Genomic DNA, 22,058 nt, shown 5'->3' on the forward strand with positions numbered 1-22,058 from the left:
GTTCACATTGTTCTGACCCAGGGACCTAATATTTGCCTATAATTTACAGTGGATCAAAGAGGAGTGTTTTATAGGTTTATTTTTCATGTACAAGGGTATGTTCACTCTCCTACTGGTACTTCAGCATAACAGTCATTATTTCTGTATCATATTACATTGTACAAGAATGACATTGGTCATTTCAATATTGTTTTAAAAAAACAACTTATATTTGTGATAATACTAGTATTACCAGGGTGATATCTCAAATAATCAGTGATTTAATTTTAAAGTAAAAAATATTAGCCTATGAATTTATGTTCGGTTTGCTGTGTACATGTATGTGCTGCCAGACATATCCATTTATATTAAAAAAGAGTATTTTTTCTCACACAGCTTACAGAAGGAGCAACTCTGAGAGCCAGGACTACTCGCCGCATACAAGGCAGTCCCTACACAGACAACCATCAGTACCCCAATATCAACCCGGGTACATGTCTCCCACAGTCACTCAGAGGGTAGGTAACACAGACAACCATCAGTACCCCAATATCAACCCGGGTACATGTCTCCCACAGTCACTCAGAGGGTAGGTAACACAGACGGTATTATACAGAATGAATTGTACACATGCATATAATTATACTGATATTTTTATAAGTACGTGCATATCGCATGTGCTATAGTAAAGAATTGATACTGTTAGATCAAGTTGATTATTCAATCCCACTTCAGCAAAAGTAGATCAAGTTGATTATTAGTAAAAGTGTGTGGGATATAGATTTTGAATTGTTTGGCTTAAAAAGATTTTAACCAATCACCACTAGTATTTGTCTGTGGGATAGGTTTCTTATGGAGACATTATACAGTTTGAAATCGGTTTTACGATGAATTGTAATTCATGTTTTTGCGTAACAACCCCATATGTCTGGACCCAGTTGCACGAAAGTTAGTTAACTTTAACTGACAGTTAACTTGCCTTTAATTTGATTATTCAAATTGGCATGAACTTTGAAGTTTCATCACAGTTTAGAAGATGTTATCCATTCAGGTGTTCTTAATTCAGTAAAGAACTGTGAACGATAGTATTGTTTTGCTGCCTACTGTCTGGTCAATTTTGAAAAGTTATAATTTTTAAATGATTTTTTAGGCCAATACAGATATTTTAATATGAATTTTCATACAAAACGAAGAGAGATAACCATATAATTTGGCTTAAAATGAAATATCTCATTAAAGGAATCAATGGAAAACAGAAAATATTTTCAAAACTTCTAACCCCCCCCCCGAATTTGCTTGTTTGCAAGCTCTTTGTCATCAATAAATTAATTTGCTTTTGACACTTCAGGACAGCAGACCACTTCTTCATAACCCACCTACATCTATGTCTCAGCCATACAGACCCAGAATGGGCTTAAACATTACTGGTCCACCTTCTCATCAGCAGCTCTACAGGATGCCTCCTAGGAATCAAGATCCCAGAATGCATCAAACCAGAAGTCATGGCTCCTCAATGCAGGTACATGTAGCTTCACCTACGATCAATTTGCATGAACGTCCGTGGATTCAGGAGCACATGACGCATCCATATAATTCACGTACAAGCAATCATAATCCAGAGGTTACAGATGGTTCCGCTGTTGGTTTTATTCCCACTAACAATTCCAATTTATTTTACAATGTGCCCGCCATGTTGGGCCAACCATTGTTTTTAAATCCATCTCATCAGGGGACACAACTGCTACAGGGACAATTTCCTGGTTACCAGCAGGTGTTGTCTCCCCTTCAGGTAGGCTTACATCTTTATTTGTTGCATGCTTATAGCTGACAGGTACTTTCTTCCCTCTGCACACACACCTTGACGCAAGTGTGGTAAACTTCTGTGTTTTTGTTATGTGTGGACATTTTAACTATTCGAAGAGAATGAAGTCCTGTCGGAGGTAGATTTAATGAAATTGCATTGCTTTATTAAAACTTATTAAAAAGATTTGGTCTTTTTGGGGGAATTTTAACCTTTTGATATGTGCATGATATCTCACTGATTGGCAATATATACATATAGGATACTGTTCGTAACTTTTAATGTCCCCCATTCATGTTCAAGATGGCACTGAATGCAATTATGGCTGACAAATATGTAGAATTGACACCCCTCTACTGGAAGTATGTAACTCAAAGCATGTGTCTCAAAAACAACATGCATTCTGTATTGTAAACGATTATTCAAGTCATTTAATCTTATTTGAAATTTCTTGAATTAAATTTGTTTTTTAACTAGGAAAATTCACTTTAAAGTACTACTGGTAATTTACTTTTCTTTCTCACTGATTATTTCTCTTTTTGTTTGTTCATCTGACAAGGAAAGTGTTACTTTGCTTGGTGCTAGAGAGATTTTGTTAGATGTCTATGTAGATTAATATCTGAAAGAGATGGATGTTTGAAAGAGGCTACTAGGCTCATCTAAACAAAATGTACACATGTCCTAAAACATGCATTGCCTATTCACCCAAGGCATTAGTAATGGTGCTTGTCTTCCACACATTTTGTTTGCACGTTGAAATTCACATTGCTGCTTAATTGTTCATTTGGCATGTGATTTTGTTATTGCTTAAAACCTCTCACAGATGATAGTAATGCATGTATATCATGATGTATTGATTTTTTGATATTCAATGGAACTTATTGTAAGTTGATAAACTTGTGCAGCAAGAACGTTATTATTCAACAGATATTTAAACATTTAGTCAGTGCATTAATGTTGTATATTGATGCCCATTTAGGACTACTCCCTTTTAAAAAAAATTCTTAAGGGCTGTTCCATTAAAACATATGAGGTACCCGGGGACGGCAATTAAAAAAAAATCTATGGGTGCTTGTCATTGGTAGAAAATTGCATATATGGTGGGTACCTAATGCCAGAAAACTGCATCTGTGGGTGGTTGTTTTGATAAAATCTTTATTTTTTACCGAAACTGAGAGGAATGCAACAAGAGAAGGGAAGGGTTGAAAGTAGAATGTGAAACAAACGCCATTTTCTGTCTTCATTTTATCTCGGTCGATGAGGTTCCGCGATCCGGTTATCGTTTCCAGTTTGACTCTAAAATTATAGCGACCGGAAATTAGGATTATCTCCCTTGTCCAAAATGGAAAACGAACCGTGCTCGTGGTCCATTGAAACGGTTTTTGTTTTTTCTAGCTGCAATAATGTAGCTAGCCCTATCCAATTTTTTTTTATTCTGATGTTTTCGGGATGAGGCTACAATTCCATAGGATCTCCGTAATGGTGCAAAATAATTTTATGAATAACCGATAATAACTCTGCACTGTGTATTAGTCCCAAATGTTGTTTACAGTTACACCAAAAGGAGTACCAACTTTGTGCTCGGGCATGTCTAATAAAGGTGTTTTTCATTAAATATAATGTACAGCATGCACAATTCAGCTTCGTCTACTCCTCCATGCTTGTTATCGCGAAATCTCGTAGGTGGATCTAATGAAAAAGCTAAACATTGACAATCAGCGCGAAAATGTAGTTACTTGATCCACTTCGACAAAGAAAGGAAAATCATATTGTTGCAGAAAGAATTTACACTCTGCTGTTCGGTTTTTAACTTGATATTAAATTCAAACCTTTTCAATACCGACGAAATATCTTTCGTCTCCATACTTGTCCATTGATGTAAATACTACCTTATATGACATATGCAAATGACTTGACAATCGGAAGTTGAAACTTCAGTACATCAAACATGGCGCACAAATATGAATCGAGAAATTGGAATTTATCGCAATTGTTGAAAACGGTAGAATAGAGCCTCACAAATCTTAAGTTGCAGGTTGTAAATTTATATATTGACTAAGAAACATAGAATATCATTTTATTTACGTAAAGAGACACATTTTCTTGTTTTTTAATACTCAAAATACTAGTCAATTTTAAAACTTTTAATAGTTGTTTTTGAACATTTACAATACTAGACTTTTTATGAACAGGTAGACTTATAAAATTAATTTAGTTCATCATGTTTAAGAAAGACAGTCTTGATAAAATAAATTGATGGTTCTATGATCAAGCTTCATTGATGGCCAATTATTTGAATGGTGATGAGACCCAAGATACTCTTCTCTTTACTATGATGCTTGGGAACATCTGAAAATAGACCTCTATACAGGGGTTATAAATAGTAATTCATACATATTGAATTTAAAGAAAAAGTGTATTTCACATTTATTTCACTTCTATGGGTGGTGCCGCACTATATAAAATTGCTTCTGTGAGTGGTCCCTCATTACATTTTTATGCTTCTATGGGTGGTTACCCAAATTTTAAAGTGCCTTCCCCGGGTACCTCATATGTTTTAATGGAACAGCCCTAATTACAAATTGTAAACTTTATTATGACTTTGTTACAACAAATTTTAGAATATATATATATATATATATATATATATGTTATAATGAATTTAATTTGTTATAATTAATTTGTAACAAAATTACAACAGATTTTGAAAATCTTCTATTACAAATCATGATTTCATCTGGAATATTTTCTAAATTTGTTCTTAGGGATTTACAAAATCTGTGATGACACGAATTCTCTAAAATTTGCAAACAGGTGGCAAACTGTATGAAAACAAAATGATTTCTAGTTTATGGTTGATTGATTAAATATTGTTTAACATCCTTCTTGAGAAATCTTTCACTCATAGGGAGACGTCACCATTGCCGGTGAAGGGCTGGAAAATTTAGGCCTATGCTCGGCACTTACGGCCTTTGAGCAGGGAGGGATCTTTATCGTGCCACACCTGCTGTGACACGGGACCTCGGTTTTTATGGTCTCATCCGAAGGATCGCTCCATTTAGTCGCCTCTTACGACAAGCAAGGGGTACTGAAGACCTATTCTAACCCTGATCCCCACGGGATATGAAGTAAAGGCAATATGAAGATATTCAACAACATAATCAATATTGGTCTGTACAAAATATTCAACGTACCCTTAGTATCATGGTCAGGTGGTTTGCAATGTATTCCATCATACAACCAATCAAGCATGGTTCACTCTTGTCATCTTTGCTTCTCCACAGGGTTTCAAGAGTGAAGAGAAACACTGGAGCAATCGCCCTTGTCTAGCGAAGATGCATGCAGTATCATACATTTTATACATCTGTTATTATTGATTGGGAGATAACAAAAGAAATTCAATATTACATACTGTAGAGAATTTATGATAGCAAATTTGAATAAAATTTGTTAGGTCATAAATGGGTAGTTGTATTATAGACGGATACTGAGGTAGATGCATATTTGATCTGCATTTGCGTTCTTTTTAACATCATGTTTTTTTAGATGTTCGTATCTAACCATTGCTACATAATGATCTGTGTAAACACTGTTCTTGTTGGTATTTTTGTAGGTTGCTAGTTCAGGACTGGAGCAAGGTCGAATTGTTAACCCGAGGAATCAAATGAACTTAGGTAAGCCAACTCATTAGGCAAACAGGATAAATTTTAACTTCAGTAAACTATTAAATATTAACTCTATTAATACTTTCAGGACAAAGTAATGCAGTTTTTATTAAAATATGATGTATCATGAGGTGGAAGGTGTGTCGCGAACCAAACATACACTGTACAGTACTTCATTGTGGCATCTTGGCTACACATACTCAAATTGTGTATGGATCATATCTTTCACACTGTGGGGCCTAGGACCATGTAAATTGGTCAGTTGACACACAAACAAAAAATAGGTCACTGGCCTCTGTCTGGAATTGTATGGCTTTAAAATGTACATACTCAGGCATGTCTGGATCATCATATCTTTCACACTTCGAGGCATAGGACTGTCAACCTTGGTCAGTTGGTGCATCTTGGGGGGATGGTGTTTCTTGAACCGAAGGTAAATCCCCATGGCCTCAATTTTGAATTTTATGTTGTATACATATAACATGTACAAATATCATGTCGGGATCATATGTGTGTAGTGTAGATTTGAGTTGGTTCACTCTGGAGCCAGGGTGTTGCTACATTAGGGGGTTAAAGTATTAGTATCTGTGTACAACTCAGGTAAGCATTGTGGCCCATGAACTTCTTGTTTTTCCTCAAATCATTTTGCCAACATTGTCAGATTGAGACCACAAAGTTTTACAGATTATATACAGTACCAAGATAAAATCTCATTTAAAGAACAAGGCTACTGTTATTATTGTTTACTAAGCATCTTTGTGTTTGTGTAAATGCTAGCTGGTTCAAATCATAGTTACATAGAAAATCCAATGTTTACACAGTTTGAGTATAATAAAAGTGAAGGAAGTGATTATTATAGCAATTATCATAATTGACCTTCACTGTTCAATTTCAATAAGCTGCAAGTACTTTTGTAAAAAAAAAAAAAAATACATTAATATCAATAGAACACCAATGACAAGATGCTATTCAAAAGTCTTCTGTTACATATGGCCTTACCATTAAAGTTCTTATCAAAATGGTCTGTAACTCTCACTTTTGCAAAGCTTTCGGCGAAACACCAGCAATATTCAACATTTTGCTTTCAAGTCTTAGATGGACATACATGGCTAGAGCCTGTTTCAACCTATGATCTTCAGGTCACATATTGAAAGCTTTGTCATCTGAACAAATGTCATTGCATATTAATAGAATCCTTCATTACTACGAGTGTGGGATAGGGAAATTCCACCAAGGGGACAAGATTCGCAGTCTAGGACGAGGCTTTTCAGAGTCCTAGACAGCGAATCTTGTTCCAGAGATGGAATATCCTTATCCCACACGAGTAAATAATGAAGAATTATCTTTCTCACATTTTACCTACAGTTTAGTGCATAAACTTAAGAGCTTTGAGAAAATTCTAAATTATCAAAATCCTTATTTGAACTTAAATGCAAATACTTATTAGATAGTGTAAACTAAAAAAAACCAAGGTTGTCCACCAGAAAGCTATACTACATTAAAATTTAAAGATAACAATGCAAAATATTTTTACTTCACCGTGTAATGTAAATCTTCACCGTGTAACGTAAATCATAGAAAATATATGACGTCTCAATCAAATGACGTTGCAGCAGTGCGAGACAGAAAAATCTCACATGGGTAAAGTTGATCTCACACTGGTGATAATGCGAGAAATAGTTATTTTGAATTGAATACACAAGTCATTTGTGTAATTTACTTTCAGGAATCACAGTTCAGAATGAGTATTTCAGGGGAGGCAATGCAGAACAGCAGAGGTTCACCAATCCACAGTACAGAGGGCAGACACAACTAAATCGACCGTCTCCCAGAAAGTGAACAGGGTTTTAAAACTATTTAGTAGCTTTTTTTATTTCAGCGTTTTAATTCACAAGGACTTATATCATGAAATTTGAACGATTATATCATATAAAATGAATATTTAAATGGCATTTTAGGTGAAAAGAAAATGGTGTATTTTATGATAAAACAAAATGAAAACCATTAAAAAAGGGAAAGAGTTTGCATTTTCATGATTTATCAGATTATTGGATTGATAGATAATTGATGTAGAAGGCTACATGGTTCTGACAGGGTGCACTCATTGTGTGTAGCCCAACAGTGGTTATGGAGAACTGCCAGACAGTGTAGTGCTTGTAATTACACAGAATTGCTGGAGAAGAAGATGAACTATGAATATTTCAATGCCTCTGATGTTGCACAGGCTCTCATCTGAAAATAAACTAAGATATACATGAATATGTAAACATGTGAGGGTCACGTGCACTAGACATCGAAGTAGCAATATGGTTTTCATTTAAATTCTTTAACGGCTTTTTTCATCGCATGGAACACCCTTTGGGAGATTGGGGTAAGTGGGGGGTATTCTTAGTGAGCATTGCTCACAGTACCTCTTGTTTCAATTGTATTGACTTACAGAATCTTCATCTTATTTGTTTAATAGAATTATTACAAATATTTTGAGCAGAAAATCTTTTTAAAAGTCCTCTTGTCCAGAACAGCAAGGTTATGTCAGTCCTACATGTATTGGGGCATCACCATATTGTGTGAATTCAAGTTCGGTTATGTCATGATCCTTTGGGGCAAGGTACATGTAGGGCCATAATATGGAGTTGAAATGTTTCATGGGAAATATGATTGAATTTTTAACCAAAAAAAAAAAAAAAACTGGGCCAAGGTGACTCAGGTGAGTGATGTGGCTCATGGGCCTCTTGTTGCTCAGTTCATTCTTTTGCGAATTCTTCTTCTTTTTCATACATCTAGAAATGTCAATGGCTGTTCTCTGTAACTGGTTGATGCAAGTATTTCTAAATTTAAGATATGATAGTTCAGTGTATCTAGTTTTGCAGGAATGGTTTTTACAGATTGAAGGAGATTTAGGTACCTTCTGGGGGGATCAAATGGGGGTGAGGTCTAGCATGGGACTCCATGGGACAAAATTAATTTCATATTGAGATATGATTTGAGAAATATCATAAATACAGTCTTAGAATTGTCATCAGTGATACGGGGATGACAACTAAAAACTATAGAATGAATGTCAAGAGACTCCTTGACCTTGACCTCTGATCTTTATCAAGTAAACTGGAATAACTTCAGTACCTGGACTGATAGCGACACAGGATCTTCAACAATGAAGGCCTATAAATGACTATCAAGGTCAAGTGACTCCAGTTACATTGACCTCCGACCTTGATCATAACAACTTCCCAACCTGAACTGATAGAGACATGGAATTTTCAACAATGATAGTTGGATAATGATGACTACAAACTAGTATCAAGGTTAAGTAATTCCAGTGAACTTGGCCTTTAATCTTAAAAACTTGCATATCTACAGAATCTCTAGAGATAGGCATGGGATCCTCAACAATGGTCATAGGAGGATGAAACCTTTAATTTAGTGTTAGTCAAATGACTCCTATAACCTTGACATTTGACCTTAATCATAAAAACTTTCATAACTTCAAGAACCTTGACTGATAGAGACATGCAATGAGATCTTCAACAATGAGGATTGGATGATGGAACCTATGAACAAGTTACACCAATGACCTTAATCAATGACCTTGGTCATAAAAGCTTGTATATCTTCAGAACATGGACGGATAGAGATATGGGATCTTCAACAATGATTAAATGATTGGGTCTACAAACTGATTTACACAACTGCTACATGTTTTATAAAGATAGCTTAGATAAAGCAAGTGCTTCGTTTTGGAGACTTTTTAACCATCAGATTATAATCCCATCTTGTCATTTCTGTGATTTCAAAATAAAACTAAAACCGACCTATTTTAAGCCATAAATAAGACACTTTCAGATGACCAACTTCTATGTATTCCCCAATTATTGACTTTGCCCTTAACTACATTACCTTGCGTTGGGATATGGCATTGCGCATCCATTGGTGTTTGTCAGTTGTGGCTAGACGTTTATTTTCTTCCGGTGGCTTTGATATTTTCTAAGTGACCAGTTAAGGGTCCTAGCACACCCTCAAGTTATAAACAATCTTTATATATTAAACATGTGTCTGGTTCTAGCATTCCAGAGTCTTGGTCTATGTTTAGGCTCTGCCAAACGGTCGGCGTATAGTTCAACATAGATCGGAATTGGTATGCGATAAGACTACCTCTTCGTCTCAAACTTATGGCCCAGACAAAAATGTACAACAATGGATGAGCAGACAGTGTGATTCTTCATTATCTCCCCCCCCCCCAACCCCCCAAAAAACCCCTACAACTTCGTTTGTAAAGGGAAGAAATATACAATGTTATGATATGCACATTCAGATACATTTTTTGGTACCTAATTTTTACTAGTTACATGTACTAAATGTTTGAGAAACACGGAATCCTGGAAATGATTTACTTCTTTGATTGTCTTCTTTAAAAAAAAAAATGTAGGGTTCCATACAAACCACAATGATAATGGTTTAAATGCATTTATCATTCTATATCTTTTGACTCGAGTCTTTTTTGAAATATTTTCTTTGTTTGAAAATCGTTTTTATTTATTTAGTTATAGTACCAACACAAGAGTATGGGATATACGGATCCTTTTGTCTTGGCAACTATTTTTTAAAACTCAAAAATAAGTATTATCGACAATTTTGTTCTATCCGATGTGTAATGAAATTCTATCCATGCTAAGTTTAAAAAAATATTTAGCATGTTTGAAATTCCGAGAGGAAAGGCAGTTTGCAAGAAAGTTGACCTTGGTTGGTATATCTTAAACGTTTCTATAAAAGACGTAACATTCCATATTCTTAAAGAACTTTAAAAACATTTCCCGATGGCCCTAGTTTTTATTCCTAAGCATCTTTTGTGACGCGGACGTCTTGTCTGGACTCCGTGTGATGCACCCGTCAGTCACGCCACTTTAGACGCGAGACTTCCTTTATGCCACATAAAGGATATGATCGTTTTTCTTCATATTGAGTGACTTTTTAATCTTTAGGCGGATTAGAAAGGGTAATATGATAAAAGTTTCTGCTAATCCATTAAAAGACGTAAGCACTCTCCCTCCCTCTAACGCCTTGTATTTATCCCTGCATGTAATTCAACAGCCGCAAATTAAGTTCATTAATTTGAAGATTACATAGAATGTATAGGCCACCATTGCAGAAGCGATTGTAAGACGAGATGCCTTCCACAGCAGGAGGACTGACTATGAAATACATGTTTAAAACATGCTGCTGTATTATAAGAATACTATCCATATCCGTCCAAAATAAAGTCCTATAGAAATGAGGAGGCATTAGAATTTGAACAGGCACTAAGAACCCCATTTTCTCTTTTTGATCACCAATTTATCGCGTGATCTCTCTAAATATTTTCAATGCGTCAGGCTTACTCCATTTTCGCGCACAAATATCGGTTTCCTATACCACAACCACAAGCTATTTGGAAATTCAGAATTCCAAAAATTATCGAAGCTAGATTTGGGTTTGTTTCACAAAACTACTTTTAAAATCCCCTGCATTTCCGAGACGTGGAGGGTGTTTTGTTGTTGAATTTAAATCCAATCCCTTAGTTATTAACTATGTCCCATCTATTCCAATTGATTTATTTAAAAGCATTGTAAACTTCCTCAAACAAAAAATTAAAAAAAAAAAAAATTCTATTCAGAGGCTCCATCTGCTCGACACAGTGAGGTTTATATGTCGGGTAAAGAAAAGATTTGCCGATATTTTGTTTTCATTTGAATAAAATTATTTATTGCAGGAACAAGTCAAATAATGCGATATATAGATTTTTTCCTCCGATATAATAGTAAAAGTATTTACTGAAGCAATCTTCGCTTGCATATTATATGATCGACAAAGTGGACCACAATATTACACAGCCAAAGAAAACGAAAAATAATTCTAAAGCTCATTGCTGGAGGAACCTGTCGGCACTAAGACTTCAAAAGCTTCCAATTTCAATTAGCAGCTCAAGGTAGAATATATGAGTCTCTACCAAATCCGACACACAGATAGGAAATAAATAGACATAAATGAATTATACAGTCATTCTTGACAGCACATTGCTTTGATAATTCCTTTTCCAATAGGTTTTCAGTTGTAAGTAATAGACGAAATCACAGCTTGTTTCAATATACACGGCAAACATTTTCATCCAAGGAAAAAATCCATTAGTTTTACCTGTGCGTCTACGCAAAATAACAACACAAAATATGGCCACTGATATAATTAGATCTGATAATTCGTTGGTACATTTATGTATGTTTTGAATGACGAAGCACCGTCGGTAGTCCATGTGTATATTGCGCTCATTAGTTCCACATTAGTCCATGTACATGGCGTACACTAATCCCACAGCGTACAGTGAGGCGTTATTAAATGTGTACTCGGAAAAATTATCCGTACCCTGGTTCCAGATGCAGCGACTAGTAAAGGCAATAGAAGGGTGTGTTTCCTGCTGCCCAATGGCGACAACTACCACAATCTTGTACCGCGGGAATCCCAGAATTTTCACAGAATGTTTAATTTTTTCTGACAGAGTTGTAGTCAAACTTATGCATTTCTCTTTATCATATTTCATGGTTCCAAGTTCACGTTCAAAAATCTCCTTGATAGCATTCCGCACATCGAAGCTTCTGAATTTGACGTCGGGTTCCGTTTTGTATGTGTTTTCGTAACGGACGTTCGGTCGATGTGTGTGAGCTGACGTCATAATCATCGTGGACCGTCCAGTCGTCGATTCGACGATGGACTGTTTGCGGTCCTGAGACGGTCTTCTGGGATGATCCATCATCATGACTGATGCCCGGCGACCGGTCGCTCCGTGCTGTGGATCAAGAGTCGACGGAAGTACGGACGGCCGTCTGGCGTCCGGTGGTATCATCGACTGTTTCCGTGCAGTGGGATCCGGCATCACTGATTGCTTTCGGCCAAGAGGACCGCCCTCTTTCTTGGCAAGACTTGTACTCATATCGATTTTAAATTTCCCTTAAACCAGCGTATGTCCCTTATCCGATCAATGATCATTTAAAACACTCTTAAGAAGTATTATTATATTTTTTTTCATTAAGTTGAAGACAAGGATAGTGTCCTAATACCAGCGGTTGAAGTGCGACAAAGCACCTGTTCTGTTAGACTAGATCCTCACAAAGCTGACGTGCATATACCATTTGCATGATCTGCTACTGGTAACAATTTAACATTTGAACATCTGACATTGCGCGATCCCTTAGACATTTAAATGATCTGATTTGTCACTAGTTACCAAGAGTAACAGTACCAAAGCACCGCTTTTGATGGATGCGCGATGAATGCGCTAGGTTGAAAGACAATGTAATTAAGCCAAGATAAGTTCCTCTCGGAAGGTATTCAGGTAGAAATGATTTGCATTGTCTTTGATCGAGTTAAAATAACATCCAGCGAGGTATACCGGCTCTTTGTGATTTGTATTTTCTACACAGATATTGTACGAATAATTGTCAAGACTAACTTCTTGCATAGCCCATTTAGTATTTTTTTTTCTCTTGAACATTGTAAACTTAAATGGAGAGAGAAAGAGAGATGTAGAGTGAGGACCATTTGACAGAAGTTGAGGACAGAAGTGCACTATGAGGACAAAAATCCTGTCCTTACAGTTAAGTCTCCATAAACGTGAATCTCAGGATACAAGATATTAAATTAGTGGGGACATATCCTTACTGATATTCTCTCTCATAACCATTTTTTCACAATTCGAAAGAGAGAGAGAGTACCCATTGGCGGATCCAGAAGGGGATTCCGGGGGTTGCACCCCTCTTTTGTCAGAACTTTTTGCTAAAGCAAAGGTAAAAATAAACGCGTTTTGAGGGTGGACCCCTCTTTGAAAACCAAAACTAATGGTAGAATCCCCTCCCTTTCAAAAGTTCTTGAATCCGCCCCTGGTACTAGATAAAATTTTCTAGATGTCCCTTTAGCTATACCTAACATAGTACCTTTTTGCCTTTACAATGACATTCTAGACATTGTGAGGACTTCCTCACTTCGGGTTTCGTCGGCTAGAGAGAAAGAGAGAGCAAATGAAAGGTTGCTATTTGGAACTGTATGAACAGCAAAACCCAATGCATTTAACTATGATATGAATAATTGGTACTACTCATTCAGATGGTGTAACTTGAGATGAAAATTAACTTTACTTTGATATTCTTTTAATTCCGCAATGGCGTAAAGTCGTTAGAAGGCCATTGGCTTTAACTTAGGGATATATGTGCATGACTGTCTTCAAGGTCCTTGGCTTTAAATGCCGGTTCTTGTTTTGGCAATTAAATTAAGATAACAGCTTTCCGGGGTTTAACCATGTATATGCAGGTGTGTTCATATCAATATTTGTCGCTTGATCCCATTTAATTCAAAATCTTGATAAGTACTCTTATCGATGGTATATTCATACACTACCAGGTTCGCTCATCAGCAGCCAGTGCGGACCGTATCGATGCGATTCATCCGAGTTGCTCCATTGTTAGGATGCTCATTTAGTTTGTATACTATCAATACCTATAAAGGGACAATTGAATAATATTGAATATCAATCTGACTTCAAAGAAAACCAGGATAACGGTGATAATGGCCGTTCTATCTTGCTCTTACGTTAACACTTTTAAACTCGGGAGTGAAATAATGACATTTTTAAAAAATGCTTTTATTTGAAACAATAAATTTGTTGTCATGGTGACACACGTGAACTTGTCCTTAATAGGATCGCGTTTCAGCGGAGGAACTTGCCGATTATTGACGCATTGCCTTTTAACGTGCAGACAACGTACAATGTATTGTGGGTACACAAAAGTCGCATGTGGATTTAAAGACAAGAGAAACAAACATTTTTCCTGTAGTATTTAAAACAGAATTCAAGTTTTTGTACGTAATAAGGTAAAATATATTCAAGGATACCAAAATAAACACCAGATTTTCTCGAATGTTAAAGATATGCATTTTTGCTTGTCTAATATTATGAGGATTCTGTACAGCAAACACACCATTTTTACATTTCAGCACAAACATGTATGTTAAATGTTTTTGAAATAGTTCCGATTCTTAGTACCTGTAGTTGTGTTTCTCTCGCCCTGTCTTTAAAAATCCAATCCGACGAATTAATCACATAATGTGCAACGACGCTTAGGCATGCACCCCTCTTAAACCCAGTCTTCAAAATCCCGAATTGACAAGAAACATCGTCAATGAATGCTTAATGTCAGGTTTTAATTCTACATAAAATTTACGATATTTAATTTAAATCTGAAGTTTTCCTTTCCTTACATCATCGTGGGAGATGAAATTGTTATTACCCCCAGGGCTCCAGGATTCAGAAGTAAAAAGAATTGACTTTTCTGACCCAGCTTGCAGGAGAAATTGATTTTTGTTGCAGTTTGGTAAAAAGTTGCAACACGTTCGGGTTATAAAATGCCTTTTCTTAAAACGATTGGTTTATACATATTTATGCTCCCAGGGGCTCATTATTGGCAATATACTCATCTATATTTGGCAACACATAGCTACAAGCTTTTCCCAACCATTTCGGTTTGTTTGAGCTTCATCTATTGTTATGTAATGGAGACTTGACATGAGTTCTCTGTACACGTTCAAGTGTGGAATTTGATACAATAAAAACTCTGTTGGACTTGCGAATTCATATGGCTTGATAAATATTTTGGTTAGCTTGCTTTCTTGAAATTTACATTCTGATCTAAAAACGCCAATTAATTGTGATTTGAAATTTTTACTTACATGCATGTCTTTAAACGTGTATCAAGACCATTTACTGTAAAATTAGATTCTGTAATATCAGATATTTTCGTAGGGTCAAGTCTTCGTGGTGTAGGAAAAATAATTTCGTGGTTGAAGAGCTGTTTTTCTTTAGTTTGTCTTATTCGTGGAGGATGGATTGCGTAGGTATGTCCCTATTATGAAAACAGCGAAGATTAACACCCTACAAAAATCGAATATTTTAGGTTTTATTTCTAAAATTTTCATGGTGCATGACACTGTATTTGATACTGGCGGATGTATTGAAGTGTGACCTGGTAACTAGTCCGGAATCCACCTTAAATCTCCTGGGTGTACGGATTAAGCTCCAGGTAAATTCTGTTTGTTTGTGTGTTTTGTTTGTGGATAATCAGACACAGGAGTCCCATCAAAGGTTCTTAAAAGCTTATTGGAAGCAGTTAGAAAGGAACATGACTTCCGATTTGTCGAATTGAATAGAACTTGTCAAAATAGACCATGATCCAAAAGTTTTTCTGACATAGTCCAGAAGAAGTGCTGTTGCATTGCTGCTGTGAGTGATAGGTCGAGACAATTTTTTCTCTCTGCAGAACGGCTGCGTAAAGTCACTACAGTTGAAAAAAAATCCCTACATATTAGAAGAAACTAAATGCTTGTGAATCGTGAAAACAACTAGTCTCCCCCACCATAAAAAACCCTCACCAACCTTTGAGGGGGAGGGAGCGTTCATCTTTTATTACATAGGTTGAATTCATCAGTTCAACAGACACATCACTGTCTTAATACCTTATCAATAGACACAGTACTGTCTAAATACCTTATCAACAGACACATCACTGTCTAAATACCTTATCAACAGACATATCTATGGAGCGCCAAATTAACATAAACTCAAATAATTGAAGATATCTTCAATTATTTGAAAATATCATCAATTCAATTGAATTAAAGATCTCTTCAAATAATTAATGATATCTTCAATTCTGAATTATTGCGCGCATTAATTGAATTGATGATAGCATTGATTCTTCAGCTGAGTTGATGCGCGCTTTAATTGAATTAATGATCTCTTCAAATGAATTAATGATATCAACAATTGAATCGATGCGCGCTACAATTCAATTGAAGAGAGCAATAATTGATATAATGCGCGCATTAAATCAATTGATGAGAGCAATAATTAATTGATGCGCACATTAATTCATTTGATGAGAGCAATAATTGATTTAATGCGCGCATTAATTTAATTATTGCTCTCTTCAACTGAATTAATGATATCTCTAATTCATTTGAAGAGAGCAATGATTCTTTTAGAGAGAGCAACTATATAATTAAAGATATCTTCAATTCATCATATCCAGAATTGAATTAATGGTATCTTTAATTGATTTGTTGCTCTCTTTAAAAGAATTGATGCGCGCAATAATTCCGTATACAAAAGCATTGTAAATGATTTAAAGATATCTTCAATTGAATTAAAGAGATCATCAAATTATTTATACCGAGCTCTAAATTAATTATTGCGAGCAATATTTCTACTAAATTGATGCTCCCATCAATTGAATTGAAGAGAGCAATAATTGAATTAATGCACGCATCAAATCTATTATTGCTCTCATTAATTCAATTAATGCACGCATCAATTGAATTGAAGAGAGCAATAATTGAATTAATGCGCGTATTAAATCAATTATTGCTCTCATTAATTTAATAGATGCGCGCATTAATTTATTTGATGAGAGCAATAATTGATTTAATGCGCGCATTAATTCAATTAAAGAGAGCAATAATTGAATTGATAATATCTTCAAATAATTGAAGATATCTTCAATTATTTGAGTTTATATTAATTTGGCGCTCCATACATATTTTTGTTTAAATACCTTATCAACAGACATATCGCTGTCTAAATACCTTATCAACAGACATATCACTGTCTAAATACCTTATCTACAGACATATCGCTGTCACAATACCTTATCAACAGACATATCGCTGTCTCAATACCTTATCAACAGACACATGACTGTCTAAATACCTTATAAACAGACACATCGCTGTCTAAATACCTTATCAACAGACACATCACTGTCTAAATACCTTATCAACAGACATATCACTGTCTAAATACCTTATCAACAGACATATCACTGTCTAAATAATTTATCAACAGACATATCGCTGTCTAAATACCTTATCTACAGACATATCGCTGTCTCAATACCTTATCAACAGACATATCACTGTCTAAATACCTTATCAACAGACATATCACTGTCTAAATACCTTATCAACAGACATATCACTGTCTAAATACCTTATCAACAGACACATGGCTGTCTAAATACCTTATCAACAGACACATCGCTGTCTAAATACCTTATCAACAGACACATCACTGTCTAAATACCTTATCAACAGACATATCACTGTCTAAATACCTTATCAACAGACATATCACTGTCTAAATACCTTATCAACAGACACATCACTGTCTAAATGCCTTATCAACAGACACATCGCTGTCTAAATACCTCATCAAGAGACATATCGTTGTCTAAATACCTTATCAACAGACACATCACTGTCTAAATACCTTATCAACAGACACATCGCTGTCTAAATACCTTATCTAGAGACATATCGCTGTCTAAATACCTTATGAACAGACATATCGCTGTCTAAATACCTTATCAACAAACACATTGCTGTCTAAATACCTTATCAACAGACATATCACTGTCTAAATACCTTATCAATAGACATATCACTGTCTAAATACCTTATCAACAGACATATCACTGTCTAAATACCTTATCAACAGACAAATCGCTGTCTAAATACCTTATCAACAGACAAATCGCTGTCTAAATACCTTATTAACAGACACATCACTGTCTCAATACCTTATCAACAGACATATCACTGTCTAAATACCTTATCAACAGACATATCACTGTCTAAATACCTTATCAACAGACAAATCGCTGTCTAAATACCTTATCAAATGACATATCGCTGTCTGAATACCTTATCAACAGACACATCACTGTCTAAATACCTTATCAATAGACATATCACTGTCTAAATACCTTATCAACAGACACATCGCTGTCTAAATACCTTATCAACAGAGATACAGCTGTCTGAATACCTTATCAATAGACATATCACTGTCTAACTACCTTATCAACAGACATATCACTGTCTAAATACCTTATCAACAGACATATCACTGTCTAAATACCTTATCAACAGACATATCACTGTCTAAATACCTTATCAAGAGACATATCGTTGTCTAAATACCTTATCAACAGACACATCACTGTCTAAATACCTTATCAACAGACACATCACTGTCTAAATACCTTATCAATAGACATATCACTGTCTAAATACCTTATCAACAGACACATCACTGTCTAAATACCTTATCAATAGACATATCACTGTCTAAATACCTTATCAACAGACACATCACTGTCTAAATACCTTATCAATAGACATATCACTGTCTAAATACCTTATCAACAGACACATCACTGTCTAAATACCTTATCAATAGACACATCACTGTCTAAATACCTTATCAACAGACATATCGCTGTCTGAATACCTTATCAATAGACATATCACTGTCTAAATACCTTATCAACAGACACATCACTGTCTAAATACCTTATCAATAGACATATCACTGTCTAAATACCTTATCAATAGACACATCACTGTCTAAATACCTTATCAACAGACATATCGCTGTCTGAATACCTTATCAATAGACATATCACTGTCTGAATACCTTATCAATAGACATATCACTGTCTAAATACCTTATCAACAGACATATCACTGTCTGAATACCTTATCAATAGACATATCACTGTCTAAATACCTTATCAACAGACACATCGCTGTCTAAATACCGGTATATCTTTTTGACAGATACAAATGTTTAAGTTACATCATAACAGGCACAAAACAAATCTCACTGTCTAAACATCTCAGCAGATATTATTGTCGAAAACCACATTACATAAGATGCTTGAAAGGGTACTAGAAAATGATGTCCTTTAGTGGGCTACTCATCACGCACTAGATGTACATGCTTTTGTTAAGAAGAGGATGCAGGCGAGTACCTATCGAGAAGCGGATGGTCAAATTGACTCACCAGAAACGTTTGCTTGTACGTACACTTTTTATCTATAACACCGGCAAGCCGAGGGGTTATAATTACTGGTGTTCATCATTGTAAGTCGGCATGTGACGCCAAACGAAAAGGTTTTAATAAATATACCTACAGCATGGATACCGTTACCAGGGAAAAGAACAGCGAGTATGCCTCCATAGTACTTCCAAATACAGCGATAAAAGGAGTGGGAATCGTTACAGGGTTTTCTGGAAACATACTGGTATTTCTGCTGTACACATTTTGGATTCAAGACAAAGGTGACAGTCGCTACTTCATTCCATTTCTAGGACTGGTGGATGCTCTTGGAAGTCTGGTGCAAGGCACATTTTATCTTCTGACGGACGAATATGCATTTACATTTCAAAATGATATAGCTTGTCGGTTATTGTATTTCGTATTAACGAGCTTGTCCTGTATTTCAGCCCACTCTATTTTAGTGATAGCGTTGCAACGCTACCTTGTGATATGCAGACCATTTGGCCGACAGATGTCTCGTACTAGCAATCGTGTGTCCCTAGTGACCATTGCAGTGGCGTCTTGTGGCTATGCTATCCCCTTTATCATATACAGTGGAGTGAAGGAAGAAAACATTTCATTTCGAGGTCAGAACTTCACGGCCTACACTTGCAGAATGGTCGTGGACGTTTCTCCGTCATCAATCACATACATTACGTTTCTTTTTATTCTGACACTGGTCAACTTGATCGCGACATCATTTCTGTATGCCCCTGTCTGTAAAGCCGTGTATCGGGCGACAAAGCTAATGAGGAGGAGACCACGGTCACAAGCTGATGCGAATCCAGAAAACTCGATACAAAATACCGATCCTGTGAACCATGCAGGCGATGAGAACAGAGACACAGGGGAGGCGGTTCTATCCAAGACTAATGGCGGTATATCCACAATCCGAATCAGTCTAATGTTCCTCATCGTTATAGCAGTGTACACACTCTCTTACGTTCCAAGTTTTCTGGTAATTCTGGTTAACCAGACTCATAAAGACTTTGATCCGCTCAAACTTACGAACGCAGGACTTAACATATGGAGATTCTTTAACACTGCTAGTTTTTTCAATCACATTGGTAACCCATTCATTTATTGGTACTACGACAAGAAATTCAGGAAGGCTTTAGGTAAACTTTGCGGAAAAAGTACATAGATGTTCTGGATTGACCTATTGTCGTTCCTTAAAATTCTGTTACAGTATTGGGACATGGTGAGGTGTGATTGGAATATGTGCATCAAAGAATGATCATCGTCGAATCCTAGCGAAATTGGCTTGAAATCTTATGCATACTCCAGCGCATAGTTTTTAACTACACTGTATCGCAACATGCCGTCTGTATCATACGATATATTGTAGTTGAAAATTGTTTGTCTTCTTTTTGTGAATAGAAAAAAGACATCTTCTTTATCAAAACATTGTTCTAATTTTCTGGAAATAATGTGAGTATCCTAAATATTTTAACACGGAAGAAATGTTTGGTCTTTTTTCTAAACATCAACGAACGGCATGCCTAGGCTGTTTTTTTCTGCTTGAAGGACATAAATGGTCATTGAGGCAAAATGTAATTGAAACTAAATAATATTGGGATGGATTTTTGTAAAGTGGATTAAAACATGATTTATGATGAACTAATCAGAAACGAAATTATTATCCAATCAACATTGTACAGTCATCCAATCAATATTTTCACGGGCTTTCTCATTCGTGTCGTTGTGACTATGGTAATATAGTGATGAATACGCCGGTTTCGGGATACGTCCGAGTTATTTCCCTTTGGAGAACTCTCGTACATAGTGAGGCGCTAAAGAATTTGTTTACACGCGGGAGTGGGACAGATATTGATCATAGCGTAAGTGAATGTACTTAGTAAGTTTCTCATACGCTGTTTGATAACCCGAATTCGACTGATACACAAACTAAGTAAGTGATAAGTATTTAGGAAGTAATTAAATACATAGAATTCTTATCCTATCACGTTATTTCGTTCGTCATAAGTACCATATCCAAGATATTTCTTGCAAATATGACATTGTTTCTATGTTTCCACTTGAGTAAAACATTTTTTTCGATAGGATCCCCCTCCCTCTCGCCACAAATTGTGAGTGAAAATCCAAATTTTGCACCCAGAAAGCCGATTACTTTGGCTAATATTTGATTTTCACACACCCCTTCAGAAATCCTAGATCCACCACTGAGTTACAATCGTTTCTCCTAGGCCTTTGTTTTCCAACAGTCATACTGATCGCAAGGTCAATTTTATTTCACATATGAGTTTTATCTCATTTTATTTTAACCTCTTTTCTCACAGAATCTGTCACAATTCTGGATCTATCCACTACACTTTCTCTCATGGACGACATGCTGCACTGTTTACTGTCTATGCGCATGCGTCTGAAGACCGAAAGGAGGAGACTCGATATTTTTTGTATAGGTCATTAAAAAGTATTAAATTTTACGTTAAAATGAGAATTTTTGACTTTAAATAAGTGTTATTTTCGCAAAGTTCATACATTCAACAATGCAACAAAAATTGAAAAAGCGCTGGGAAAATTGTGATTTCATGATTTTTACGCAAAATGAGCTGTAGTATCTCTTTAACTAAAACAATTGCTAAAGATCTCTTCAAGTAATTTTAATTAAAATGATATCTTCAATTCTGAATTATTG

General features: G+C 35.8%; 3 protein-coding genes across 10 annotated transcripts in view; 2 read left to right on the forward strand and 1 right to left on the reverse strand.

Annotated features, from left to right (window-relative positions):
• Positions 1–7,466, forward strand: part of LOC125671573 (terminal uridylyltransferase 7-like) — a 34,197-nt gene extending 26,731 nt beyond the window's left edge. For 3 of the 7 annotated variants that reach the window (XM_056162033.1, XM_056162034.1, XM_056162036.1), the window contains 4 exons: positions 376–497; positions 1,328–1,768; positions 5,394–5,454; positions 7,172–7,466. In XM_056162033.1, the coding sequence (XP_056018008.1) occupies positions 376–497; positions 1,328–1,768; positions 5,394–5,454; positions 7,172–7,284 (737 nt within the window). In that variant the 3' untranslated portion in view covers positions 7,285–7,466. Of the gene's footprint in view, positions 1–375; positions 569–1,327; positions 1,769–4,688; positions 4,951–5,393; positions 5,455–7,171 lie in introns of those variants that run through there. The other 4 variants (XR_008802248.1, XM_048907360.2, XM_048907362.2 and 1 more) reach the window with 4 other exon arrangements.
• A 3,550-nt stretch (positions 7,467–11,016) lies between these two features.
• Positions 11,017–12,665, reverse strand: LOC125671580 (dynein light chain Tctex-type 5-like). The gene has a single exon (XM_048907370.2). The coding sequence runs from the start codon at positions 12,401–12,403 to the stop codon at positions 11,756–11,758; it is 648 nt and encodes a 215-aa protein (XP_048763327.1). The 5' UTR covers positions 12,404–12,665; the 3' UTR covers positions 11,017–11,755.
• A 6,653-nt stretch (positions 12,666–19,318) lies between these two features.
• On the forward strand, positions 19,319–20,863 carry LOC125671575 (cholecystokinin receptor-like). Of its 2 annotated transcripts, none has more exons than XR_008802249.1 (2): positions 19,319–19,697; positions 19,807–20,863. XR_008802249.1 is itself a non-coding variant. In XM_048907365.2 (2 exons), exons 1-2 carry the CDS (start codon positions 19,497–19,499, stop codon positions 20,541–20,543), a joined length of 882 nt encoding a protein of 293 aa, XP_048763322.2. In that variant the 5' UTR covers positions 19,350–19,496; the 3' UTR covers positions 20,544–20,863. The 2 variants fall into 2 exon arrangements, 1 of the variants encoding a protein (XP_048763322.2); XM_048907365.2 differs by having other exon boundaries at positions 19,350–19,641.
• Positions 20,864–22,058: the final 1,195 nt, after the last annotated feature.

The sequence above is a fragment of the Ostrea edulis genome, chromosome 4 (assembly GCF_947568905.1).
Source record: "Ostrea edulis chromosome 4, xbOstEdul1.1, whole genome shotgun sequence".
NCBI lineage: Eukaryota > Metazoa > Mollusca > Bivalvia > Ostreida > Ostreidae > Ostrea > Ostrea edulis.

Excerpts from the sequence above, each read along its gene's own strand:
- LOC125671575 (XM_048907365.2), top strand. The coding sequence starts at position 19,497 with ATGGATACCGTTACCAGGGAAAAGAACAGCGAGTATGCCTCCATAGTA. Across the intron at positions 19,642-19,806 it reads ATTTTGGATTCAAGACAAAG|CCCACTCTATTTTAGTGATA; the intron begins GTGACAGTCGCT and ends CCTGTATTTCAG.
- LOC125671580 (XM_048907370.2), bottom strand. The coding sequence starts at position 12,403 with ATGAGTACAAGTCTTGCCAAGAAAGAGGGCGGTCCTCTTGGCCGAAAG.